This window comes from Abramis brama (genome assembly GCF_963993115.1).
Source record: "Abramis brama genome assembly, chromosome: 5".
Classification (NCBI taxonomy): Eukaryota; Metazoa; Chordata; class Actinopteri; order Cypriniformes; family Leuciscidae; genus Abramis; species Abramis brama.
Genome location: NC_139967.1, coordinates 28,681,747 through 28,709,630, shown reverse-complemented (window position 1 = coordinate 28,709,630; position 27,884 = coordinate 28,681,747). Strand labels below are relative to the sequence as shown.

Genomic DNA, 27,884 nt, shown 5'->3' with positions numbered 1-27,884 from the left:
TTTATTGGATGAATTAGGACCAATGAAAAGACATTTTCCAACAAATGTCCCATCATTTTTTTAAACTCACGAACATGCAGTCAGTGCTTTACTTACATAAGCCCTAATTGGATGGGATAAGTTTTACATGGAGAGGTGGGTTAAAGTAAATATTTCCAGATCTCAGTAAATAACCGTCCGAACGTGCCATCTCAGTAATCATTATGGACAACAGAGATGTCACGATACCAAAATTCCAGTAGTCAGTACCGATACCATTAAAATTTTACGGTTCTTGGTACCAATTTCGGTACCACAGCAAAATCTGTTGGAACTATTTTTCCCAAGTTAAACCAAACTTTTATTTTGACGGGTTGCCGTGAAGACCTTTGAGTTTCTGTGTGTGTGTGATATGACGATAGTTTTTTTCTCAAATTAAATGGTAAAATGCACATGAAGTGACTCTCAGAGTGGCTCTGGAGATGAATTTCATCATGTCATCATATCGTGAGGCAGCAGAGACTGAAAACAGCGCGAGCGTCACTCGCTTCAGTGTGTGTGTGTGAGATAAATGAAACCGCACGTCTGCGCCATTCATTCACACAGACCAGCAGAACATGCAGGGTTAATATTTAAATAGTCTTTTTGCAGTTTAATATACACAGACACTATATATATATTTACGTGGTATATATCGGCTACAGACAGTGCTCCAAGTAAAAAAGTTAGTCTGAAGCCCTGTACTTAGATAAAAACATGGAAGCGACTTAAAGCAACTGCCTATTATTGGGTACCGAATATACCCGGTACTACAGAAATGCTGGTATCGTCACATTTTCAGTACCGACTTGGTATCGAAGTACCGGTACTTTGACAACACTTACGGACAACATCAGTAAAGATTATGGCAACTTTTACCTTTTGTAAAAAGTTCTGGAAAAATTACCTCAGGTAATGCTAATCCTGTCCAAATGCGAATGTCTGTAATTGCTGATGTTGTATTATCCTAATGCTTCTCCTTGTGTGTGTTTTTTTTACCTACCTGAGCTACCGTTTGCACACCAATCTTCAGCATGCTTTCATTTCATTTAATTTCAATATGGATAGTATCCGACTAAGAAATAAATTTGTAAAATTAATAAATAGAGCCAAATCGCAAAAAAACTGCAAAGACTACCCATTTTAATATAAGTGTCAGTTAAGAGTAAGATGCTTGTCTAGATTTCGCTACTCACTTATATGGGTTCATTATAAACAGCCACTTCTATAAACTCGTGAAGTTCACATAAATAGGTTTTTTATGATAGGCCTACATCAAAATTATATTAACAAATAATAAATTAAAATACATATACGTCATGATGCATGCAAGCACAGCAGGTGACCTTCTATAACGTCCACATCTAGAAAACACACACTCCCACCTCTGTATTAAACACGGACATGTTAGTCCTGTCCGAATCAGTACATGAAATCACAGATGTCGAGTGATACATTTTTTTTTAAACTCAAACGTCCATCCATCCATCCATCTTCTTCCGCTTATCCGGGGCCGGGTCGCGGGGGCAGCAGTCTAAGCAGAGATGCCCAGACTTCCCTCACCCTAGACAGTTCCTCCAGCTCTTTCGGGGGGACACCGAGGCGTTCCCAGGCCAGCCGGGAGACATAGCCTCTCCAGCGTGTCCTAGGTCTTCCCCGGGGTCTCCTCCCAGTGGGACGTGCCCGGAACACCTTCCCGGGAAGGCGTCCAGGAGGCATCCGGAACAGATGCCCAAACCACCTCGAATGACCCCTCTCGATGTGGAGGAGCAGCGGCTCTACTCTGAGCTCCTCCCAAGTGAACGAGCTTCTCACCCTATCTCTAAGGGATCGCCCAGCCACCCTGCGGAGAAAGCTCATTTTGGCCGCCTGTATCCGGGATCTTGTCCTTTCGGTCATGACCCAAAGCTCATGACCATAGGTGAGAGTAGGAACGTAGTTTGACCGGTAAATCGAGAGCTTCGCCTTGCGGCTCAGCTCTTTCTTCTCCACGACAGACCAGTACATCGACCGCATTACTGCAGAAGCTGCACCGATCCGTCTGTCAATCTCACTCGTGAACAAAACCCCAAGATACTTAAACTCCTCCACTTGAGGCAGGAACTCTCCACCAACCTGAAGTGGGCAAGCCACCCTTTTCCGACTGAGGACCATGGCCTCGGATTTGGAGGTGCTGATTCTCATCCCAGCCGCTTCACACTCGGCTGCAAACCGTCCCAGTGCATGCTGAAGGTCCTGGTTTGATGAGGCCAACACGACAACATCATCCGCAAAGAGCAGAGATGAAATTGTGTTGTCACCAAACCTGACACCCTCCGGCCCCTGGCTGCGCCTAGAAATTCTATCCATAAAAATTATGAACAGAACCGGCGACAAAGGGCAGCCCTGCCGCAGTCCAACATGCACCGGGAACAAGTCTGACCTACTGCCGGCAATGCGAACCAAGCTCCTGCTTCGGTCGTACAGGGACCGGACAGCCCTTAGCAAAGGACCCCGGACCCCATACTCCCGGAGCACCCTCCACAGGCCGCCACGAGGGACACAGTCGAATGCCTTCTCCAAATCCACAAAGCACATGTGGACTGGTTGGGCAAACTCCCATGAACCCTCCAGCACCCTGTAGAGGGTATAGAGCTGGTACAGTGTTCCACGGCCTGGACGAAAACCACACTGTTCCTCCTGGATCCGAGGTTCTACTATCGTCCGTATTCTCCTCTCCAGTACCCTGGCATAGACCTTCCCAGGGAGGCTGAGAAGTGTGATCCCCCTGTAGTTGGAACACACCCTCCGGTCCCCCTTCTTAAAAAGGGGGACAACCACCCCGGTCTGCCATCCCAGAGGCACTGTCCCCGACCGCCACGCGATGCTGCAGAGGCGTGTCAGCCAAGACAGCCCCACAACATCCAGACACTTGAGGTACTCAGGGCGGATCTCATCCACCCCCGGTGCCTTGCAACCGAGGAGTTTCTTGACTACCTCGGTGACTTCAGCTTGGGTGATGGACGAGTCCACCTCTGAGCCCTCAGCCTCTGCTTCCTCAATGGAAGACGTGACGGTGGGATTGAGGAGATCCTCAAAGTATTCCTTCCACCGTCCAACGACATCCCCAGTTGAGGTCAACAGCTCCCCACCTCTACTGTAGACAGCGTTGGTAGGGCACTGCTTCCCTCTCCTGAGGCGCCGGACGGTTTGCCAGAATCTCTTCGAGGCCAGCCGATAGTCCTTCTCCATGGCCTCACCGAACTCCTCCCAGGCCCGAGTTTTTGCCTCCACAACCACCCGGGCTGCAGATCGCTTGGCCTGCCGGTAACCGTCAGCTGCCTCAGGAGTCCCACAAGCCCGATAGGACTCCTTCTTCAGCTTGACAGCATCCCTTACTTCCGGTGTCCACCACCGGGTTCGGGGATTGCCGCCTCGACAGGCACCGGAAACCTTACGGCCACAGCTCAGAGCGGCCGCTTCGACAATGGAGGTGGAGAACATGGTCCACTCGGACTCAATATCTCCAGCCTCCCTCGGGATCCGGTCGAAGCTCCGCCGGAGGTGGGAGTTGAAGATCTCTCTGACAGGAGACTCTGCCAAACGTTCCCAGCAGACCCTCACAGTACGTTTGGGTCTGCCGAGTCTGTCCAGCTTCCTCCCCCGCCATCGGATCCAACTCACCACCAGGTGGTGATCAGTTGACAGCTTAAATACAGTTGACAGTTGACCCTCTCTTTACCCGAGTGTCCAAGACATACGGCCGCAGGTCAGATGAAACGACCCCAAAGTCGATCATCGACCTATGGCCTAGGGTGTCCTGGTGCCACGTGCACTGATGGACACCCTTATGCTTGAACATGGTGTTCGTTATGGACAAACTGTAACTAGCACAGAAGTCCAATAACTGAACACCGCTCGGGTTCAGATCAGGGGGGCCGTTCCTCCCAATCACGCCCCTCCAGGTGTCACTGTCGTTGCCCACGTAGGCATTGAAGTCCCCCAGTACAACGACGGAGTCCCCAGTCGGAGCACTTTCCAGCACCCCTCCCAGAGACTCCAAGAAGGCCGGGTACTCTGCACTGCTGTTTGGCCCGTAGGCACACATGACAGTGAGAGACCTATCCCCGACCCGTAGGCGCAGGGAAACGACCCTCTCGTTCATCGGGGTAAACTCCAACACATGGCGGCTGAGCTGGGGGGCTATAAGCAAACCCACACCAGCCCGCCGCCTTTCACCATGGGCAACTCCAGAGTGGTGAAGAGTCCATCCTCTCTCAAGGAGTGTGGTTCCAGAGCCCAAGCCGTGCGTAGAGGTGATCCCAACTATCTCTAGTCGGAATCTCTGAACCTCACGCACAATCTCAGGCTCCTTCCCCGCCAGCGAGGTGACGTTCCACGTCCCTAGAGCTAGTTTCCATGTCCAGGGATCGGGTCGTCGAGGCCTCTGCCTTCGACTGCCGCCCAATCCTCTCAGCACCGGCCCCTTACGGTCCCTCCTGCAGGTGGTGAGCCCACGGGAAGGCGGCCCCACGTCGCTCCTTCGGGCTGAGCCCGGCCACCAGGTGCTCGCATACGAGCCCCAACCCCGGGCCTGGCTCCAGGGTGGGACCCCGGCTGCGCCATACCGGGCGACGTCACGGTCCTCAATTTAATGTTACTCATAAGGGTTTTTTGAACCACTCTTAGTCTGACCCGTCGCCTAGGACCTGTTTGCCTTGGGAGACCCTACCAGGGGCATATAGCCCCGGACAACATAGCTCCTAGGGTCATTCGGGTACTCAAACCCCTCCACCACGTTAAGGTGGCAGTTCAAGGAGGGGTAACTCAAACGCCATTTAGAAAACTAGTCCCGTCCATATAGGGCTATATTCAGACATTTAACCCTCTACCGCATGGTGTTGCCATATGGCAACATATTCTTTGTGTTCATTTCCTTGCCACTGTCTCTTTAAGAAAACATTCTCGTGTTTTTTGTTGGAATGAGAAGACCTTAGTTTAGCCAATGATGTGCTTTGGTTAAGTCACATGACATGCATTTTTTTTCTGTGGCACGATTTTTGACAGACTGCGGTCTCTTGTCGGTAGTTGCTGAAAGCAAACTAAAACGTCAGTAACAAACAAGGACCAGCCCATATCACATACACAAAAAAAACAGAAGCATCATGTGGTGAGCAGGACGAGGCCAAGGGCCATGAGAGAGCGACACGAGGCCGGTGGCGTGATTACTGATGAGCGACACATGCGCGACGCACCGGTCTCGTATCTCTCACGGAGGAGCGGAAGCATAAAGGAGGAGCAACGACAGTGAAGAGCGAGAGAGGAACAGGCCTGAGTTTTATGTGATGTTTTGTTCCTGTTTTGTGTGGCCAGCAGTCGTCCGCGAGGGGCTGCTGGCTTATACTTTCGTTTTTGTATTGGTTTATTTATTTATTAAAATATTTGAATGTCCGCCGGTTCCCGCCTCCTTCTTCCCATAACAACGAACCTCTCTCACGGCCCTCAGCCTCATCCTGCTCGCCACACATCACCTCAGGTAAGTTATTATGACATTCACCACTCAAAAAAGTTTTTATGAAATTCGTTTTTGGTAAATCGATCAAATGCCTGTGTTGCCAAGTGGCTGAAAACCAGTCAGTCTCTGGTGTGACCACCATTTGCTTCAACACATCTCCTTCGCATAGAGTTGATCAGGTTGTTGATTGTGGCCTGTGGAATGTTGGTCCAGTCCTCTTCAATGGATGTGTGAAGTTGCTGGATATTGGCAGGACCTGGAACACGCTGTCGTATACGCCGATCCAGAGCATGCCAAACATGCTCAATGGGTGACATGTCCGGTGAGTATGCTGGCCATGCATAAACTGGGATGTTTTCAGCTTCCAGGAATTGTGTACAGATCCTTGCAACATGGGGCCGTGCATTATCATGCTGCAACATGAGGTGATTGTCGTGGATGAATGGCACAACAATGGGCCTCAGGATCTCGTCACGGTATCTCTGTGCATTCAAAATGCCATCAATAAAATGCACCCATTGTCGATGTCCATAACATACGCCTGCCCATACCATTACCCCACCGCCACCATGGGCCACTCAATCCACAACGTTGACATCAGCAAACCGCTCACCCACACGACACCATACACGCTGTCTGCCATCTGCCCTGTACAGTGAAAACCGGGATTCATCCGTGAAGAGAACACCTCTCCAAAGTGCCAGACGCCATCGAATGTGAGCATTTGCCCACTCAAGTCGGTTACGACGATGAACTGCAGTCAGGTCGAGACCCAGATGAGGACGACGAGCATGCAGATGAGCTTCCCTGAGACAGTTTCTGACAGTTGTGCAGAAATTCTTTGGTTATGCAAACCGATTATTATTGTTGCAGCAGCTTTTCGTGTGGCTGGTCTCAGAACTTGGAGGTGAAGATGCTGGATGTGGAAGTCCTGAGCTGGTGTGGTTACACGTGGTTAACCACGTGTTACACACGGGTTACATAATGTTGTTACACACGGGTTACATAATGTTGATTAGTCATATGTTAAGGACTGCCAAGGCATTTGTATAATGGAAAAAAAAAAATCAAAATTAAATGGCAAAAAAAAATTCTAAAAAGTTCCACTATTGTATGTTGTTGTATCAAAGTACATTAAAACAATATTATTCCAATTTTTTTGTTGTTGTTTTTTTTTTTACAGCACTTCAAGTTAAGCCATTCTAAGAAAAGAAAAAGAGTCAAGTTATCTTTTTCTATAGGTCTATCATAATGCGTGCGGTAGAGGGTTCATTTCATAACCATAACATTCAGGCTGGCAATGTAACTGAAGTTAAGGAAAATGCTTTTGTTCAGTCCTAAAGCTAGACTAAAGTAAAGTTATGACATCAGCTCTTCAATTTGCGAAGTTTGCTACAGTTGAAGTACAATGACAAAGTTCTCCAGATGTAGGCAAGACCTCTAATTTGTCTGATAAAGAATGAATGTACGTACATTGAGTGGGTCCAAAGCCCTAGACACACCAAACCGACGCCAAAGAACTAGCACTGATGAAAGCCGACTGTGTTGTCACCTTTAAGCCCGATTTAAGCCCGATTTGCAAGTTAACGAGCTCGCCGACAGGTCGGGCTGTAATTGCGTGCAAATCTGCGGGTGATCCGCGCTCGCCAATCTTTAAGTGTGAAATACTTAACAACGCATCAAAAACGCTCACTGACACATCGCCGACGCGTCGCTGACGCAAGACAAATATCTAGCATGCCAAATATCTGGAGCTGTCGGCCGACTCGATACCCTGTGGTGTCACGTGTCGCGACGAGCAACAGCCAATGATTAGCTTGTTATGACTTTACAAAAGCCTTTTGTATTTGTAACCATCGTTGCCAAACCACAACAGGCAGCTGCTTTTTCATTATAATGTTTTACTCACTTCCAACTCTCTCTGACAGACCGTGTGTGCTTATCCATCCTTTCACCCATATTCTTTTTTTTTTTTTTTGGGGTTCTAAACAGATCATTGCGCAATATATATATTATTATTATTATTACTTATTTATTTATTTTTACCGCCAATTTTGTCCCGCCGTCCATTTTCAAATAGATAATGCGCCATTGGAATGCGCCATTTCCCATTCCACTTCTTGCACATGTTTTCGTGACAAAATGTGGTTTTGGGACCGGATAGAGTCGTTGGGTGACAGTGTTGTTGTCAGCTCGTGTAGTGTGTAACCCCCAGTTGCAGATCATTTACATAGTGTCACATAGTGTGAACACCACAACCAACGACTTCAAGACTCCAGAGCAAGTCATGTAGTCTAAACAGCACAGCGATCTGCCGACGTTTAAAGTTGTGTAGTGTGAACTAGGCATGAGAAAATTTAGTCGGCCGACGCACAAAAACTGCCTGACAGCCGTCCGTCGGCTTGGTGTGTCCGTAACTTAATGGACATTTGAGCATGGTCATTTATGTATACAGTATGTGCAAAGAACAAGGAAAGTACAGATGCCCTTTACTTTTGAATGCATTCAAATAAATTTCTCAAACAGCTTGTTCATTCTATGGTGTCAGAGGAAGAGTGTCAAGAGTAAAAATGTGAATACAGAATAAGAATTTCAGCTGGTGACACTGTGAAATGTGACAGACCTAAATAAAAAAATGGGGTCAAGTAGGGGTTGTGAGAGGCAGATGCAAATGAGACAACCCAGTGTGAAAAAAGTATTTTGGGTCATACTACACTGTCAAAACTCACTGAATGAACTACAGCAGACTCAGATAGAAATAATCTTCAGTTTGTGTCCGTCTGTGACAGACAGACAGACAGATGCTTATCCCCCCCCCCCCTCCCCCTCCCCCTCCCCCTCCCCCTCCCCACAAAAGTCAAGTGAACTCCTGAAGTGTCCTCAAACTAGAGGACTGGAAATATAAACTTAATGACAGGGTTGAAGTCCAGAATAAAGGACTGCCCGATTTAAGTTAAATACTCTAAGTCAATGACCAAGGAAAGAGGAAAGTATCTTACCAGCTTTCTTGGGCACACGGGTGAAGGTTCCTTTCACAGTTCGGCAGTGGGAGTTGTCACCCCCACACACACCACACTTATCCTCCACCTTGTTGGAGCCAATTTCCCTGTCACAGCCCACTTTCTGAAGGAGAGGAAGAGAGATATGGGGGGATATGCGAGACACAATAAGAAAAAAGGCAAGATGTGCTATCAGAAACACTTTCAAGCTTTCATCTTGGATATGTCTACATCTAATATCATGAAACTATAGACGTAATGCGCCACAGAAACAAGCAAGCAGCCATCATTAGAACATTTTGTTTGAACTTCCGTTCTTGCGCTAGCTCTGTATACAGTATAACTCTGTATAACACTTGGTCCTTTTCAGAAGTCTGAGCGTGGTTCGCATGATTTTTGGTCTCGTATGTGAACACTCAAAATGATCTCAGACCCCTTTAAAGCAAACCGAACCGAGACCATCTCAGGAGGTGGTCTGAGTACGGTTCGCTAAAAATATCCATTGTGAACACAAATCAGTCTGAGCTCACTTGATTTTTCAATTTGTGAATTCCAGTGTTTGGTCATCAGATGCCTCCGTACAAATAGGCTGTTCATCATGGCTGATTCTTCTGGCAGATCTCTACAAATTATTCATTCATAACGTACACTTGTTTATTGTCATTTTAACCACTTCCAAGCTGTGTAAGAGAGATGCAGCTGATTGCTTTGCCAGCTGAAATATTTTGATATACAGTTTTACAAGTGCACACAATTAAAGTGTATGCACAGTAGAGGCTGACATTTTTTCGGGAATCCCGCGGGTCACGGGAAACAAAATCACTATTAATCACGGGATTGGGACGGGACAGGAAAAAAATATCAGCGGGAGTGGGCGGGACCGGGAATCGTAATAAAACTATGATACCCAACTTTATACACAAATATACAGTTTCTATAAATAAACTCTATATTTAAATTTTGAACTAAATTATATTTGCCCTTTCTCTTTATGCTCTCCTGTTTGCTTTGGTGTGGCTGGTAAAGTGAATGACGTGCTCCACACTTTGAGACACACTTTTCACACGCTCTCACGCCACACATTACATCCATTTTCTCACGCACAGAAAAATCGCAAAGCAAAGAGGACACGGAGACCGACAGACCAGACACAGCAGGTTACCTTATGATATAAAAAAATATAAGCTCTCAGATTCTGTCAATTTTTTTACGAAATTCAAACAATAAATACCGTTTTGGCGCTTGTAGCCTAAATGTTACGTGACAGATCCCTAGCGCACGTGAACCGATCATCTCTAACGTTACTAGCTAATAGTTAATAAAGACGAATGAACACTGTTGAAAGATACAGTACAACTTACCGAAATGTATTCTCATACATAATATCGATCAATCAGTGTTTTTCATCAGCGTTAAGAGGTCAATAACATAGCTGGAGAACAATTATGTCACATTTACCTCAGGAAAGCCATTTAATGAACATAATATAGGCTATAGCACGTAGTTGGCAAGAAAAAAAATAGCTATAGAGAGTATTTTGCTAAATATGTGTTCTATATTACATATTTATTATATTTTTACTTGTATCATTAAATAAAGTTGTTATTTTAATAATAAAAAAACGCATTATATTTAATTTGAGTTATTTTTAACCTTAAATAATAGCCTACTACCAGCTGATAGGGCTCTCTGTATGTTTACAGCATTAGGTGAGTTGTTGTTTTTTTCTTGAGAAAAAATAACGCCTATCTTGTGTAGCCTACCTAATATTTATCCAAATGAGTCAATATTATATCAAATCACAATAATTGAATTGAAATAATAAAAAAGCGTAGCTTACCAGAAATTGTACCATGTAAAAATTGTAACATGTTGTCACTAAACCTAATAAAAATCAGTTTAGTTACTAAAATGTTAGTGACAATCACAATACACTTATTGTGATGCATTTTTTTTTACTGTAACTGACAGATTCTGGTAAAAAAAACACAACACGGGAGTGGGAGGGAATAGGAGTCATTCTTCTGGGATTGGGACGGGATTGGGTGTTTTTTCGTGGGATTGGGACGGGACAGGATTTTTTTTGTGGGAGTGAGACGGGAGAGGTTTAAAAAATCCACTGCCGTGTCACCCTCTAATGCACAGAAAGTCCACCCTCTATGGAAGTAAAATAATGTCAAATGTTTTTGAAATAAAAAAGCCTGTTGAATTGCACTACTTGAAAAAAATAGGCATTGCATTAACCATGATTGCATTTTAATGCATTGTATTTTTAGGGCTTGCATTTTTATGGGCTGAAATTCAACATGGTTGAATATTTAAGCTGTGAATATTTCAATTAAAAACATTTCAAACACATTTTCATTATTAAAAATTCAATAATCCATATTCACCTTTCATATTTCACTTCCAAAATATTCAAACTGTTTAAAAATACAACCTATAATATTCAACAGGCAATTTTCGGTCCATTTTATTTCGCTTTGCAAATTCGCTTCCACAAATTCAGTGGTTCAAATTCGACAGTAAATTCAACATCGACATCCAGGAACTGCAGGAAAAGCAGTAGATTGCCGAGCATACTCGCCATCTGCTGTTAGTCAACCTCACCAGCAGGTGGTGCAAAAGCGCGTGTTGTTGACGAAGACCAGCAACAGTTAGAACAAGTAATTCATTCATAAAATGAAAATGATTATCTGTGTCAGTATATATGCGGAAAAGATGATAAAGACACAAAAGCTGTGTTTATGTTTTATTCAATAACATTGTTACTTTCCCTGTGTAGCCTACATGTCATCAGCTTTCTCTGCCATGAACAGGATTATAATCGGTTTCCCTCAATACCTCATACTCGAGGATTCCCTTCCGTCGGGACAAAACGCTTAACGTAGCTTAATGGACTAATGCAGTGATATAAAAGACCTAATCCTCATTCTAATGCAACTTGCCATCATGCTTATCAGTGTTTTCAGAGGACTTTAGTATTAATACTAATATAATATTGTTGTAGTGGTCATCTTGTCTGGGCGATTGTTTTGTACACTGTACAAAACGGATTTATAAATGGGTAAGATTTTAAAACATTAATCTCATTCAATATTTGAATTATTGATTCTATATATAATAATTCTAGAATTATTTCTGTAGCAAAAAAAATAAAATAAATGGTGAAATAAGTGTACAATGTACAATTATCGCTTAATTGTCACCCTTAGTAGTCTTGTTTGAACTTGTTAGTTCTTCTTAACTCAAAGCCACTTGCTGCAAACTTTTCTTCACGGACGCTTTGCGTTAATTACAAGTGAGATAAAATATTTCAACTTAAAACAATATTTTGTGTCCAATTTCCAGAAATTGTTTTGGTTTTGAGTTCAAAGTTAACTTGCCTTGCGTTTGCTATACTACAGTGGGTGGTGGTCCCAATTTAAAGTGTTTCCTCCTTTTGCAGTAACTTTCTTTTTGCATGTTCTGCAGTCAGGGTGACCATCCTCGATTAAGTTTCCCTCAGGACTTTTGTAAAAGCCAAAATATGACCACACCTCAGATTTGGTCCTCTTAGAGGGCTGAAAATCTCCCAAAATCTGTCACTGCCTTCCGCCATGTCAATAATAATTTTGCATGTGCGTCAGACTGCTGCTGCCTGGTCGTGATTAACTGGACAGTTTTCAAAATCGCGATGATCAAACACGATTTTAATGATAATTAAATTTTAAACGATAATACTAACCATCAAGACCTTTTATCGTGGTTTATCGTGAAACCGGAAATTGCTATTTTGAAAAACCATAGGGTCAGCCATCAAACACTGAACTGGACTAGATACAAAAAGCAACAGTATACAAGGAGGACTGAGACCACATTCCTACTTAAGTGGACCAAAAAAGGATCGGAGTCCTCTTTCAGGGACATGGACAAAGTGAACGTAAAGAGAACTGGGTCCTTTTTTACTTGGTTCACCTCTTGGTCCACTTAAAGGAGTCTGAGTTCGGTTCTTTTAAAGAGGACTCAAGTGTGAAAACACCCTATGGCATCGTTGTCGAAGATTATATTTGCTAGTGATGTGTTTTTAGTTATTGTAGAGTTAAGAAATGTTATCATGGGCTTTGTAATGTTTGAAGTAGGGCTGGAACGATGCGTCGACATAATCGATTACGTTGATTGCGTAAATTAGTATATTTTCGTGAAATGCGTCGATTCGTCGCACTATATATATTCCCCAATGATGCCGGCTACCGGGTATGAAGCTTTTGATTGTTTTGAAGTATTTCTAATGTTGCTATTTTGGCCACAGAAGCAGAATCCTTAAAAAGTGTCAACAAGGAGTTTTTTTCTTTTGAAAGTACAACTGACATTGACAAATATGAGACACTACAGCTGTTTGTTGAACAGCCGTCTGTTGATCAAAACTTTTAAAAAGGTGCTAGATATCTACAAATAAATCCTAAAGCCTCTGTACACTAGCTGACACACTATCAATCACTTGCTCCCAAAAGCTAATCTCTATTCATTGTCCATCTACAAAAATCAATTTACTTCTATCAACCCCATCTGGAGAGATTCATTCTTCAAACAACATTCATTGTGAAGTGGCACTCATCCTATACACACTGCACTGTGATCCGAGCCAACTCACAAATTTACAAAAAACAAACAAAAAAACAAACAAGATTGCACAGTGACAGATTTGTCTTAAAATTTAATTTATCATATGTGAAGACTCATTTTACCTATTCAGAAGTGTGCAATAATTTTCTAACTGGCCTTACTCACATGCCTGAGAGTACAGTGATTCAGATGTCTACTTTAATATCAGACTAGATAAAGTCCATCTACACTGCATGCTGGTGTTGTGAGGCACATGATTAAGGCAATACATAAAATGGCAAGATACCAAAGACATTGACACTGGCATTGATATCTTAATAAATAAAATGTAAAAAAAAATTAAAAGCTGGAAGTAAGAAAATACAAATTCTGTACTGGTGGGAGAAAATGACAAGCCAATGGACCATAGACAATAGATTTTTAATTCTTTCCCCGCCAGAATAATAATAATAATAATAATAAAAAATTATTGCCAGCCAGCACCAGCATTTTTGATAATTTACACATTACTTTCATGGCCTCAGAATATTTTGTTGTAAAAATATCGGAACATGCAATGTATCAAAAGAAAGAACAGACCCTCTGCTTTTAAACAAAAACAACAACAAAAACATTTTATTCTAGCTTCATGCATTCTTTTTTATCAACACTTAAATGTGGGTAAGTTTCATAAAAAAAAGCAACATTAAAGGTGCAGTATGTAAGAATCACTAGTGGTTCGCAATGGCAATGGACAATGAAAATTGGCAAATTGGCAACGTGCAGTATCACAGACCAAAACAATAACAAACATTCCAGCCTGGAAACGCACATTTCAAAGTAAAATAACTTGCTGTAGAAGTGTTTTTCAGAGAGACGAGTATGTGAACTTAGCATGTTTCCTCAATATATGATAACAAATTATGGTATTTTTAGAGTGAAAAAGTTTTCTCCAAAAAACATACAGCACCTTTAAGTAAAACGCTGAGAAAATCGCATTTTTGTCAAAGACTACTGTCACAGGTTGTTTTGGGTTTTTGGGTCATGTTTCATGTCAGTCATGTTTCACACTTGCCATGTGTTCTGTGTTGTCATGCTGTCATTGGTTCATTGTTTCATTGTGCACAGGTGTGTCTTGTTCAGTAATTGGACTTGTGTGTATTTAAGCCCTCATGTTTGCCATGTGTCCTTGTCAAGTATTGTTTCCCTGTAACCACTGTTGGTGAGCACCATGTCCATGTCCATGTCCATGTCCATGTCTTGAGTTTCATGCCACACCATACCTTTGTTTTATGTTTGATCTTGCTTTTGAAGAGTTATAATAAACTGCACTTGGGTTCTACAACTTGCCTCCAGTGGATCTCCTGTTATAACTACATCCAGATCGGATTCAAAACGATGATCAAAGCATAGATGCCATCCCCAAAACTTGTACAGTACTGTAGGGTCAACATTTCATTCGGTAATGTTAGGCAGCTATGATCTATAATGCTGTTTAATGTTTTGCGTTATTTTACATGTGTGTAAGCAATGCTTTCATCACTTGTTTCTGCTATTATTTTTCACCTGTGTTTTGACCTGAAGATCCGGTCCTCTTTCAGAAGATGCATAATACTGCCCCTACCGTATAACAGTGAAAACATGGATGGCTGGGAAAATTCCATCACTGGTGGGAAAGTGTTGTGTCATAAATTATGGAAAATTACGTCAATGGTGGGGAAAGAGTTAAAGAGAATAATACTGATTTTTAAAAGTGAGCCTCAGCCTAAGATAGCATGATCATTAAAATGCACAAGGACTGTTCACGGCCAATCTAATGTAAATTAAACTGACAAGAGCTGGAGAAAATCTGCTGGTTCATTCTTGGCTGGCTGCTACACAACCTCTGCGAGTCAAAGTGCACAGGATTTTATTAGTAATTAATCAATCAATCAATCAATACCAGGCTGGTTTATTATAAGTGACTCAGAAGATAATCTAGTGGCTGGATTATCAAAAGTTTGCGAAGTTCATGACATGAAATCTTTCAAAGAAATTCACTTCTGTTTGAAGTAGATGATTGATGAGGCAGTTTTGTGAACTAATTACATTGTTACACACCATTATATTATTGAAATCTTACTGAGAAAAACAATAATATTATTCATTTTAATTTGTGCTAATTAAGTTTTAGCACACTAGCACCGGTTCTAATATCTGCAAAAGTAAGTATGCAACCGTGAAATAAGTTAATGCATAATGCAATTCAAACACTTACCACACACTCTCCACGCACACAGATGCTGTACGGGTCTTTGTAAGAGCACTTTGTCCCATCATGCATCAGCTGCTTCATGTAAGCCACGTCACCTGTTTCTTTTGATTGGCAATAAAGGTGACACCTTTTGTTGGCTGACAATATAGAAAAACATGAAGAAATATATAATAAGAAAGAACACAAATTACATTACATACATTGTTGTCTGCTATAGGTCTATTAACATAAAATTAAGTTATGAGAAAACAACAATATTCAACCAGTAAGACATGGTATGTAATCATGGTATGTAATCATGCATAAAGAATAGTGTAATGTAATATTCAAGCAAAATTAAAATAAATGTGTTCTTACAGGTCTTGATCTACACAAGCTTTTAACCAATTAATTATTCAAGTGCATTAAAAATTACTTGTGCTAATGTGAAATATTAGCACAGGTCTGACATCTGACAACCTATTGAACTCTTGAACGTATATAAAATAACATTAGAATAACTCCCTAAAACATTTAACATATGCAAATTAGGTTTCACATTGCAACTGGCTACTTGGTTCCATCCAAGTCAACAGGAAAAGAGCACAGAAGTTTACTTTTCAAAGGGATAGTTTACCCCAAAATGAAAATTCTTTCATTATTTACTCACCCTCATGTCATCATGTCACGTCATACAGGTTTGGAACAACATGAGGGCAAGTAAATGACGACAGAATTCAGCACATAGTAATGGAATGCAATAAAATTAAGTCATATAGTGTCTGAATATTAACATGGTAATGTAGACAATTATGTCAGGACCACTATCATCAAAGATGATTGACAATTAGCATACAGTTTGGATTGGCAGTATGGTTCTGTTCGGGGCAAGAACTCGCTGCCCATCTGTGGCGAGGGGGGTGTGGTTCAGCGAGGTCTGCACCCAAGAGAAAGAGCTGAGAGAGCGGTGAGAAAGTAGGTCAAGTACATAATGACAAACACCTGTGTCTTGTTGCAGTAATTGGCGAGGAGAGACTGCTTAAAGCCACTGAGGAACAGTGGCTGGAGGGAGAGAGACAGACTGAGGACTTGTGGGTGCACTGAATGCTCTGGAGAGCTCTGAGAGATTGTGTTTATTTTGAGTTTGAGTTTATGCGTAGCGCAGTGTGCTTTATGTTGAACCTGTGCTAAGATCAATAAAAAACCCACAATCCTCAGTAATGCCAACTCTGACTTCTTCCTTACTTCCTACGAACATTATCACACTTGTGCCGAAACCCGGGAGGAAAGAAGAGTGCCGCCGCCGTTATGCAAAATCCGTCAGCCTTCAGCAGGAGGACCGCGAGCTAGATCGGGAGGTTCGGGCCAAGGGAAAACCGCTGCACCTGCACAACCCACACACATGCCTCTCATGAAGATGGGGGGCAAGAACGACCCGGAGGCATTCCTGGACCTCTTTGAGAGGACCGCCGAGGCCTGTGGGGAGGCACAAGAACATTGGCCGGAGTGCCTCATTCCCCTGCTGATGGGGGAGGCGCAGATGGTGGCCCAGCAGCTTCCGGTCCAGAACCTCCGGGTCTACCAAGACCTGAAAAGAGCCATCCTTCAGCGGGTCGACCTCACCCCTGAACAACACCGCCAGCGTTTCAGATCACTGGACCTGGGCGAAAGTGGCCGTGCACTTTGTGATGGCTCAAGCAGCTCCAGGATGCATGCCGCAGATGGCTGGTGGTCGAGGGAAGCGACGTGGACCAGATCATCGACCAGGTGGTACTGGAACAGTTCATCGGCTGACTGTCAAAGAAGACGGCGCAGTGGGTCCAGTGCCAATGCCGCTGGACTCGGCCATCCAACTGAGTATAAAGTGGGGTACTTATCAAGCTTTGGTGGATTCAGGATGTAACCAAACTTCCATTCATCAAAGCTTGATTCTGAGGGTAATCCGTGCGGTTTTGTCGTAAAAATATACATATTTAAAACTTTATAAATGAAAATAACTGGCTTCCGGTAACGGTCGACGTGCGTTCACAGGAGATGGATGCCGGCGTATGACGTAGGACGTAGCGTAGGAAGCGTTGTGACATAGAACGAAGTATAGCTAAATCAAACGCTACGTCCTACGTCATACGCCGGCATCTAGTGAGAACTATCCCTTTATCCAACAATAACTGGAAAGCCGTAAGCAACAAACATGTTGCCCTTTCCCAGAACACTTAAACGAGTGTTTTCCTATACTCTTATAGCCATAAGCAACAAGCACGTTGCCAATATTACCATAAAAGTGTTTTAGCCGATTGAGCATGTTGAATCAGCATCAGAGCTATTGAGTGTTCAGCTTAGCAAACCAGTGCACAAGAATAAAAAAGCAAGTGATTAAGCAAGAGGGAATACACAGAAGGGTTCTTCTGAGCATTCCAATGCAATATTTCCATAAATGACATGCTGTCTGGAATGAGAAAGTGAAGATTAAGTAATCAACATCAATCAAGCACTGCTTGGTTATTGTTTGTATATTTGCAGTCCAAGCTCCAGTTTTCTTTTGAATTATGAATATTACTACCACATGCTGTTGTTGACAGTTTTTTCCTCTCATGCAGGTGCAAATGTGCATGCTTCTGGGCTGTAGTCTTGCACTGTGTTCGAGTGCAACTTGACCTAGAAGCAGGCAATGTAAACGTAAACCATGGTTGCTTGTTGCCACTAGTTCTTGATCTAGGCTTGGTGTGTCTGAGCTGTTAAGCCACAAACATGTTACCAATAACCATCAGAAATCTTAGGCAACAGGCAATTTGGAAATGAAATCCAATTTGACCATGTCTGTAGCACAAATTGCTAGTCTTATGGTAAACCTTCATCTGTGCAAGTTGTCTTTTAATAATTTTTGCTCAAAATGTGAAGGGAATGGCTTCCCTTCTGGAATGGTGTTCCTTCTCTAATGTGTCAGTTGATTACTTTGGAAAAACATCGTTAACCGTCCCCCTGCTGTAAACTAGAGGTGAGAGATGGAGATTTCCTCTTCAAATATCATCTTCGCTTGAAAATATGTCACAATACTGAAGTAATGTCGGTGGTAACTTCCAGTTCACAGAGACTTAAGTAACACTGATAACAGCTGGATGGCTTAATGCAACAGGTGTGATGCTGATACCTATATATCTTTAAGGCACAGATATGCAAAAATTTTGCATTCAAATATCCAAAAATCACTAGAACAAAGTTATATATGTCGTTGAGGTGTACTTGCATTTTCCCAAATGTTTACAACAATGTTTAAATCAAGAGAAATCCACCATTTAACCAATGAAGTGGTCCGTATCATTGCTTCGCCTGTCAAAGTTGCATATCCTCATTATCCTTGGTTGTCAATTTTACTCCTGAAGAATCCAAGAAAAACAGTGTGCTTCCTCATGCATGAACTGTGATGAACATGATTTCTGTTCCCATCAGACTGATTCCATCGGCTGTGTAGATGACGACCCCCATTATTCCACACTCCTTCACGGGATTATCAAGCTACAACATTGTTATTGTTTGAATAAGAGACCTTTGCGGCAAAACGTATTGTGATACAGCAACATTGCAGTCTTTAAAAAAAATGTACCTCACCTGTCCCTACATTTTTTACTGTGTCCCTAAAAATATTTTTAAACAAAAGCACTGCTGAAAAAAAAGGTAAGCAAAGATGGCGTACGGCCCAAAGCCTTTAAAATTACACTTTGTCACCTCATGTGTGAGGGTACTCTAAACGGCTTCTTGAGCCGCACACACTAAGGAAAGTGGGTAAAGTTGTGGTTCATCTTGTATGGGTTGGTTTGGTTCATGGCTAACATTGCTTTAACACAGACATTTTAAAAATTCCTATGGAAAAAAATATAGAACAAGGCTGCTGAAAAAGTTGTCAGGAACTTTTGCACTATTTCAGTGCTCTTGGAATGTCACTCGGCCAATCAAACTCTAGGACCCGGCACTATTATATAAATATATTTCCCCAAATTACTTAATTGCTTTAAAATCTGAAAAACTCACCGTCTGGGTGTTCATAGGGAAGCCAGTGGTGTTTAGTGTTCTGGTATTCAAAGTGGGAGTTGCGTTGTTGACATTGTTGTGCTCTGAAGTCCTCAAAGTGTTTGGGGCAATCATCAATGTTACACAGCTGGTACTCATAGTTCACTCCTGGACAGTCCTGACCTCCATTAGATGGACTAACAGACAAAAGATAATAATCAAATAAAGATCAACAAAGTACTTTAAACATACAAGTATGTGGTTTAAAAAGCAGTCAGTAACCAAAGTTAATCTACACAAAGTTTAAATGAATCACTTCAATGAAGAAATCTGGCACAAACAGATAGTAGAAACACATCTATCCCTTCTTTCACCAAATAAAATAATTAGATCCAGATTCAGAAAAGCTAAGCAATGTTTGGATCGAATGGCAACCGATGCAAAAGATAGATTGAATTTGACAACATCACAGGCCTCACTTGTTTAACACAATATGCTGTTTAACAGGTCCTTAAAACAAACACTCTACACAACTAGCACACTAATGTGCTGGCATAAAAAAAAAAAAAAAAAACCTAGTTCTCTTGCTTCCTTCATTCTCAAAGCATGCATGCTAATTAAGAAGCATCCACTCATTTTTCTGGTGCAAAATAATACCCCTACTTCAAAAAGAAAAATACACTAAGACAGCAGCCCTATCTGATTAAAAACACCCTGTGCAGATGTTTATCAAAAAATAGATTTAGAGATGCAAACAGGTAATCAGATCATTTCATGCATGATTTTGATTTATTGAAATAATAAAGAACAAACTAACCTTACTGGATAATGCAAAGTTTGTGATTGACATTTACTATCATTGGATAGTGTCAATCATGTTCACCCCTGCTGTCTGTATGCTTTATCGCTATACAGATAGTTCTTTTCATTTTTAAGAACCTGCAGCCATCCATATGATAACTGAATCTGGTTATGAAGAGTACTCTAGTGTGCCAGTAAGCCTCATTAGCAATCCTGACTGTGCATTCAGTAGATAACATACACAGGGTTGTTGCACTGGCGGGTTCTGAATCGGACGCCCGTCCCGCAGGAGCGAGAGCAGGAGCCATACTTGCTCCAGACGCCCCAGGCTCCATCTTGCTTCACTTGGTTGGCATTCTTCCACATGCAGTGACCTTTGTAGCACCACTACAAGGGGAAGGTGTGAGACAGAATCAAATTGGGAACAACAGGACAAAATAGGCACAGCAAAATGTGGACACATGAAATTACCTTCCCAGGTGCACATTCAGTCCCATCCAATGGTGGCCCTTTTTTGGTCTTGCAGAAGTAAGGGTTATCTGGATGACTGCACCAAAGCTGCTTGCATGGATCAAATGTGCGAAACTGAAGAGAGAGAAAAGTGCCCATGGTTGGATGCTTGGCATTTTAAGAGAGAGAGAATTAATTGGCAAGACAAATGTAAAAGATTTTTTAACTTTTTTGGCCAAGCTACAAAACTACAATTCCACCAGAGATAAGACCTGACAATCCTTTTCCTCTTAGGAACGCGCTGGAGCTCAAAAAAAAAAAAAAAAAAAAAAAAAACAGAGAGAGAGACTGAATTGATTTTCCCTCTAGAGACTGCCAGTGCAACTCTGGAGCTAGTGTTACTGCTAGACACCCAGGAAATGGATCTAAGAACAGGAAAGAGTATACAGACTTTTTGGGGGGCTTGTATTTTCTGTTTACTGCAAATGCCAGAATCTGAGTCAACAAAAAACAAAAGTGTATATTTTTTGTCGGAAGGAACAAATAGTCATTGCGCACCATTGTGTACACAATAAAATGTACCAAATAGGATTTGAGTTTCTGAGTATTTTATTTATCTTAAAGGGATAGTCCTCCCAAAAATGAAAATTTTGGCTGTATAATTTACTCACCCTCATGTCCCAAACCTGTATGGGTTTCTTTCTTCAGCAAAACACAAAAGATGATATTTTGAATAATGTTGGTTAAAAAAAAGGTTTGGTTTCCATTGAATTTTATGTACATACATACATACATACAATAGAAGTCAATGGGAACTAAAACAGGTTGCTTCTTCAAAATATCTCAGAAGAAAGAAAGTCGCACAGGTTTGGAATGACATGATAGTGATTTTTTTGTTGTTGTTGCTTGGACTATCCATTTAATTCACATCAGCTGTGGTTTCTTACACATTTGTTTGTGCGTTTAAAGCACATGAGATAAAAACATTAGGAACATTTAGGAATGATAACGTTGTCCACTCCAGGCTGATTCACAGCTGGACTTCTGTTCACTACATTTTCTTTTCATTAAACACAGCAGGAGAATGTGGCATACACATTACAATGTGAATAAGTGAAAATACAGTTCATATTTGCAATATATATTTTTTTCTTTGGAAAAAATACACACAGAAATGTAAACAAATAATTTAAATGCCAGCCTGTAACACTGACTGGGAGAGGAAACTAATGAATGACAGCTGAAATACAAGGTTCATCTCTAAGCTCTGTGCTTTACCAAAACAGTTCTGCTTATTTGCAATGCCGTGTGGAGTAGGAAGGTTCAGACATACGGTTAATAAATGGACGGATGTGCCCAAGGGAGAAATGGCACTATGTTGAGGGCATAAATGAACTTCCATTTAAACTCTCTAACAAGTCCCTTGGCAAGCAGTTAGACTAAAGGATATCAGTTGTCTGCTCTGTCACTGGCTCATTGCTTTATTTAACCAATAGGTGAAGCCAATATCGATTAATATATACAGTACCTGTATTATTCAAGTTGGCATGAAATGGAAAAACACTCTGTCTATTTTCTAAAAATCCAAATGATTGGCCTTACTGAGAACAATTCCTCTTTGTGTAAATAGAAATATCATAACTCTCCAATCAAACATTTTGTCCATAAACCTCACTCCTTTCTTACAATCGACCACAAGCTCACATTCAGGTCTACATCCAAGCAACATCTGATGGATGAAGTACCAACCTATATATTTTTCTTTTTCCTTTATCATATGTACACTCACCTAAAGGATTATTAGGAACACCATACTAATACTGTGTTTGACCCCCTTTCGCCTTCAGAACTGCCTTAATTCTACGTGGCATTGATTCAACAAGGTGCTGAAAGCATTCTTTAGAAATGTTGGCTCATATTGATAGGATAGCATCTTGCAGTTGATGGAGATTTGTGGGATGCACATCCAGGGCACGAAGCTCCCGTTCCACCACATCCAAAAGATGCTCTATTGGGTTGAGATCTGGTGACTGTGGGGGCCATTTTAGTACAGTGAACTCATTGTCATGTTCAAGAAACCAATTTGAAATGATTCGAGCTTTGTGACATGGTGCATTATCCTGCTGGAAGTAGCCATCAGAGGATGGGTACATGGTGGTCATAAAGGGATGGACATGGTCAGAAACAATGCTCAGGTAGGCCGTGGCATTTAAACGATGCCCAATTAGCACTAAGGGGCCTAAAGTGTGGCAAGAAAACATCCCCCACACCATTACACCACCACCACCAGCCTGCACAGTGGTAACAAGGCATGATGGATCCATGCTCTCATTCTGTTTACGCCAAATTCTGACTCTACCATCAGAATATCTCAACAAAAATCGAGACTCATCAGACCAGGCAACATTTTTCCAGTCTTCAACTGTCCAATTTTGGTGAGCTTGTGCAAATTGTAGCCTCTTTTGCCTATTTGTAGTGGAGATGAGTGGTACCCGGTGGGGTCTTCTGGTGTTGTAGCCCATCCGCCTCAAGGTTGTGCGTGTTGTGGCTTCACAAATGCTTTGCTGCATACCTCGGTTGTAACGAGTAGTTATTTCAGTCAAAGTTGCTCTTCTATCAGCTTGAATCAGTCGGCCGATTCTCCTCTGACCTCTAGCATCAACAAGGCATTTTCGCCCACAGGACTGCCGCATACTGGATGTTTTTCCCTTTTCACACCATTCTTTGTAAAACCTAGAAATGGTTGTGCGTGAAAATCCCAGTAACTGAGCAGATTGTGAAATACTCAGACCGGCCCGTCTGGCACCAACAACCATGCCACGCTCAAAATTGCTTAAATCACCTTTCTTTCCCATTCTGACATTCAGTTTGGAGTTCAGGAGATTGTCTTGACCAGGACCACGCATTGAAGCAACTGCCATGTGATTGGTTGATTAGATAATTGCATTAATGAGAAATTGAACAGGTGTTCCTAATAATCCTCTAGGTGAGTGTACATTGGATGTTAATGTTAATGATATGACCCTTAACAATACAGAAAAAAAAGGATCTGCCGCTACTTCTGTTTCAATGTGATTTTACTGCATATAAATTAAAGTAATAGTTCACCCAAAAATAGGTTAAAACACACTAAAACATTCATTTTTACACCCTTTTTGAAGCTTCAAGGCAACAGTCAGCATTCATTGTAATTGCTCATAAAACACAATCAGAACAAAAGTCATACAGGTTTGAAGCAACAGGAACGTGAAAAAAACGAATAGTATTTCATGCATGTGCCAAACATAGCTCTTTGCAAGTTCGTAACCGATTTGCTTATTAAAGGGCACCTATTATGCCCCTTTTTACAAGATGTAAAATAAGTCTCTGATGAAGTTTTAGCTCAAAATACCCCACAGATAATTCTTTATAGCATGTTAAAATTGCCACTTTTTGGGGGTGAGCAAAAACGCGCCGTTTTTGTGTGTGTCCCTTTAAATGCAAATGGTGCCTCCGGCCCCCTTTCAAGAAGAGGACAAAGCTTCATGAAAGCCAGTGTCAGGACAATCTCATCTCATGGAATGAAAATGTCAGAACAGAAATATGCTGTATGGAGATAGAACAGGTATCATTTTGTTTAATTACGGTTATAACTTATTTGTCATCTTGCTTTTATCCACTATTAGTACAGAACTGGGCCCTCATTAAATTATGGAATAATAAAAAATAAATAAAAATAAAACAGGCCTATTTGTGGAAAAAATTTAATATTTGAGTTGCATAAAGGTTTTTATTTGTTTTCTTCCTAATTGTCCTTGAAAAAGTTGTCAAGAATAGCAATAGAATCTAAGAATGGCTAGTTATGGAGTAAAAAATGGAAAAGCTTTGCAGCAAAATTACCTTTTTGGTAGCACAAACTCCTCAGACAGCTAAATAAAATGTCGCACTACAGATGGGAGAAGCAACAAATAGTTCCTGACAAATGTTTTGTTTACAATCCCATTACAATCTAATTGTTTCTATCGACACTGACAATGGGACACAGAGAGACAACTTTTTAAAGCATGATTGGTGGGTCATAGTCATAGAACATCTCATGAGGGTGTAAGTTTTTGCCAGGCTATGGTGTACAGCTGGGAACAGATTATTTAGGCATGACAGAGGGCTGGGAGGAAGGATCACAGCATGGTGTTCTTGTTTACTAGTGTTACACAGCCTTTGATCACAGAATGCAAAACATCTTGCCATCTGCTGGTTCTCAGTTTCAGGCCATAAACCAGGTGTGGGGCTCTTTTCCCTGACACTGTACCTGTGATTGGGAGTTTGCAGCACATATTCATCTCGCACTTGAAAGTGTTTAGAGCGGAGGGTTTGGGGGGTTAAGAGAACATTAAAAAATATATATATTTTAAGGCCAGAAACTAATACTGAATTATTATCCATGTCTTTCTTAAAACTTTCTTATTTGCAAGAGAAACTTGGCATAGAAATATATGAAAAATATTTTAAGCACTTCCAGCTTAAAGACCTTGGACAGAGACCTTAATGAGCATTGGTTAAAATACGAAATATTTAGGAGTATTTAGATATTTATATTTAGATTGACTTTTTGGTGCTTGGTTTAATGACTGACATTTATCAGATATGTCAAGGGAGAATACAGCCTCCAGCTAAACTCACTGAAGTACAGATTTTGTATCCAACACCAAAATCGAAGCGACACTGCTCATCCATGGAGTAATTGATGCCGGGAAGTTCAGGGAGTTGCGGCCAGTCATGTTTGAAGGGGTCGTCCAGCAGGCAGTCATATGAACTGTGAAAAACAAACAAAGTTACAACAGCTGTTTGAGTAAACCCAGAAAAGGTGTTTAATGAATGGCCCTATAAACTTTGGAAGCCAGTTTTAAAGTTTGGTACCAAACAGTAAGCCTAAATTGGACAGAATGGCGTAATGAAAATGAGACTCATACATTCTAGATGATTCCTATGATTCATATCATTAAAGCGGAACTCATTTTGAACCCTCACAGAATGGACTAAATAACATTTTCTTCTGAGAACAAGTCGATTTGCTTGGTGTGAATGGAAAAATCATTCATTCTACGCTGCTCAAAGACCAACGAGAATAGTGACCACTTCAAACTCAATAGACAACGGTGAAAAGGCTTTTCCTGTCATAGAGAGCTACTCAATATCTAGGTTATATCCCATCAGCTCTTAGTCATGATAGATAACCCTGAACATTAAGCAGTATATAAATTCAAGCGGCACTATAGATGCCTTCTGAAATGATTGAGTGAATCAGTGATGGCTCAAATGAATAAATTACCTCAAATTGAGAGGTTTATTATATAAATACAACCCACAACCTTTAGCCCAGATCATAATGTAACAGGTCTCAGATGAGAGAAGTTTGCTGTTGGATCACATCATCTCATTAATAACTGTTTTTTTTCTTCATTGACAATTCATATTCACATAACTGTCATGATCTTTTCTTAAAGGGACAGTTCACCCAAAAATTTAACTTCTGATTTGGTTTCATATGTTTTTGTCCATACAATGATGATGTATGTGTATCAAATGTCTCTTTAAGAAAAAAAAGAGTGTTTTTAGCATTATATAAGAAATTATATAAAGAATGACTACAGTGTGCAGAGCAAGCCTAAGAAATCATCTGTGGAAAAAAACGTGAATGGCCAAATGTTTTTTGTTTTGTTTTGTTTTTTTAAACACCATCATTATCATGGCTAAAGCAGCAATTACAGATTGTTTTAGAGTTAATCTCTGTTGGTCATGTTGTATGTAAACTGTCAGATATCACGACGATCCACTGACCAGTTAAATGAAAGCCCTTTGATCTTGCACTTCTTTCTCGCAGCAAATTACCTATTGGTGACTCTAATTCAGGTAAACAAACAGTCAACTAAACTTGAGGTGAAACCAAACAAAACACAGCTCCAATTAAAGCACATGACAATATTTACAATCAAGTATAACTCATAATAAATATCTGTCACAGGCAGGGTGCAATTATTCTGCTGAATTATTCTGCTTTTTTTCAGTACCCTCAACAGTAATCAATGCTCCTTAATCAAAAGACCATATTAAATATCTAAAATAAAGATTTGAAATCTATGCAACAACCTTTAAACAACAATAAAATCAGAACTGTTAGCACTTCCGCTCGTGTGATGAGAGACACTGTGCATTTAATTTACGATCTAAGTTAACCTTAATCCATGCACAGCTTGTTACAAAACATTTTCTGATTGTTTTGTATGAAATATTGAAGTTTATCAATATGTGTTTTGGCACACCATGCCGAGTGGCACTACGCATTGTTCTAAAATCGGGTTTTATTCTGGCAGGCTACATTAGCGATTGCCGAACGCGCCGGTACGTTCTCTTGGATTTTTTTTTTTTTTTTTTTTTTCTTTTTCATAACAGTGGCAAGAACTTAAAAAACTTTTCTGGTCATACAGATAAGGGTAAGTAAATGTAAACTTTAAATGTCTATTTTTATTTATGTACACAAACAGGATGCATATTCTGCCGTCTCTGTCTCCCTGGACACCAGTGCGTCACAAAAATAAACCAAAACTCTAGGCTACTTGCCTCAGTCACGATAAGAAATATGTCTATAGAAAGCTTGAAATATGAACAGATAGGTCTATTCTCTGATTATGTAATCCATATGAAACCAACAAGAGGTACAGAGGTAATCTGTAAACTAATCTAATCTCGATCTAATTAAATGTAAATCACTCAGAATTCAAATGTAAAAATGGATTAAAACATTAAACTTTGTCTAAATATTCCGATATTGTTTCATTAAAGTTAAAAATTATTTTATAAATGTTACTTTAACATCTGCAAGAAATACCTACTGTGGTTCTTGATTTATTTTCATAAAAAACAAAACAAAAAAAACAAAAAAAACATCCTCCCTCTGCTTTTTACACAAATCGCACCCTGATCATAAGGCATACCTGTGAAGAGACATTTTCCTTTTAAAATATGCATATAAGTTCAAGGCCTTCCAGTTTCTAGATAAAACATAGAGAGGTGTGAGAAGAGAGAAGTGTGAACTTACTGAATATATCTCTTCAGCTCTTGGCCACTGCACATTGACCAGTGGTAGCGGTGGAAGGCTGCTTGCACCAGAGGAGCCATGACACTTCCCATGGCTGTTTCATCCCCGCAGCGGTTGCCCTGACCATCATGCTCCATTCCCAGTCTACAGATCAGGCATGATTATGGTAAGTAGGGACATTTGAGTGCAGCAATGGTAACATTTTCTACCCCAATTAGCATAGTA

General features: G+C 41.1%; 1 protein-coding gene across 2 annotated transcripts in view; it reads right to left on the bottom strand.

The window, feature by feature from the left end:
• Positions 1–27,884, bottom strand: part of adamts3 (ADAM metallopeptidase with thrombospondin type 1 motif, 3) — a 164,201-nt gene that overhangs the window by 54,218 nt on the left and 82,099 nt on the right. For both annotated transcript variants that reach the window (XM_084114139.1, XM_084114140.1), the window contains exons 9-15: positions 27,660–27,803; positions 25,244–25,376; positions 20,606–20,719; positions 20,376–20,521; positions 19,355–19,530; positions 15,353–15,486; positions 8,512–8,635 (exon numbers count right to left, since the gene is read on the bottom strand). In XM_084114139.1, coding sequence (XP_083970265.1) covers positions 8,512–8,635; positions 15,353–15,486; positions 19,355–19,530; positions 20,376–20,521; positions 20,606–20,719; positions 25,244–25,376; positions 27,660–27,803 — 971 coding nt within the window. The remainder of the gene's footprint in view (positions 1–8,511; positions 8,636–15,352; positions 15,487–19,354; positions 19,531–20,375; positions 20,522–20,605; positions 20,720–25,243; positions 25,377–27,659; positions 27,804–27,884) is intronic.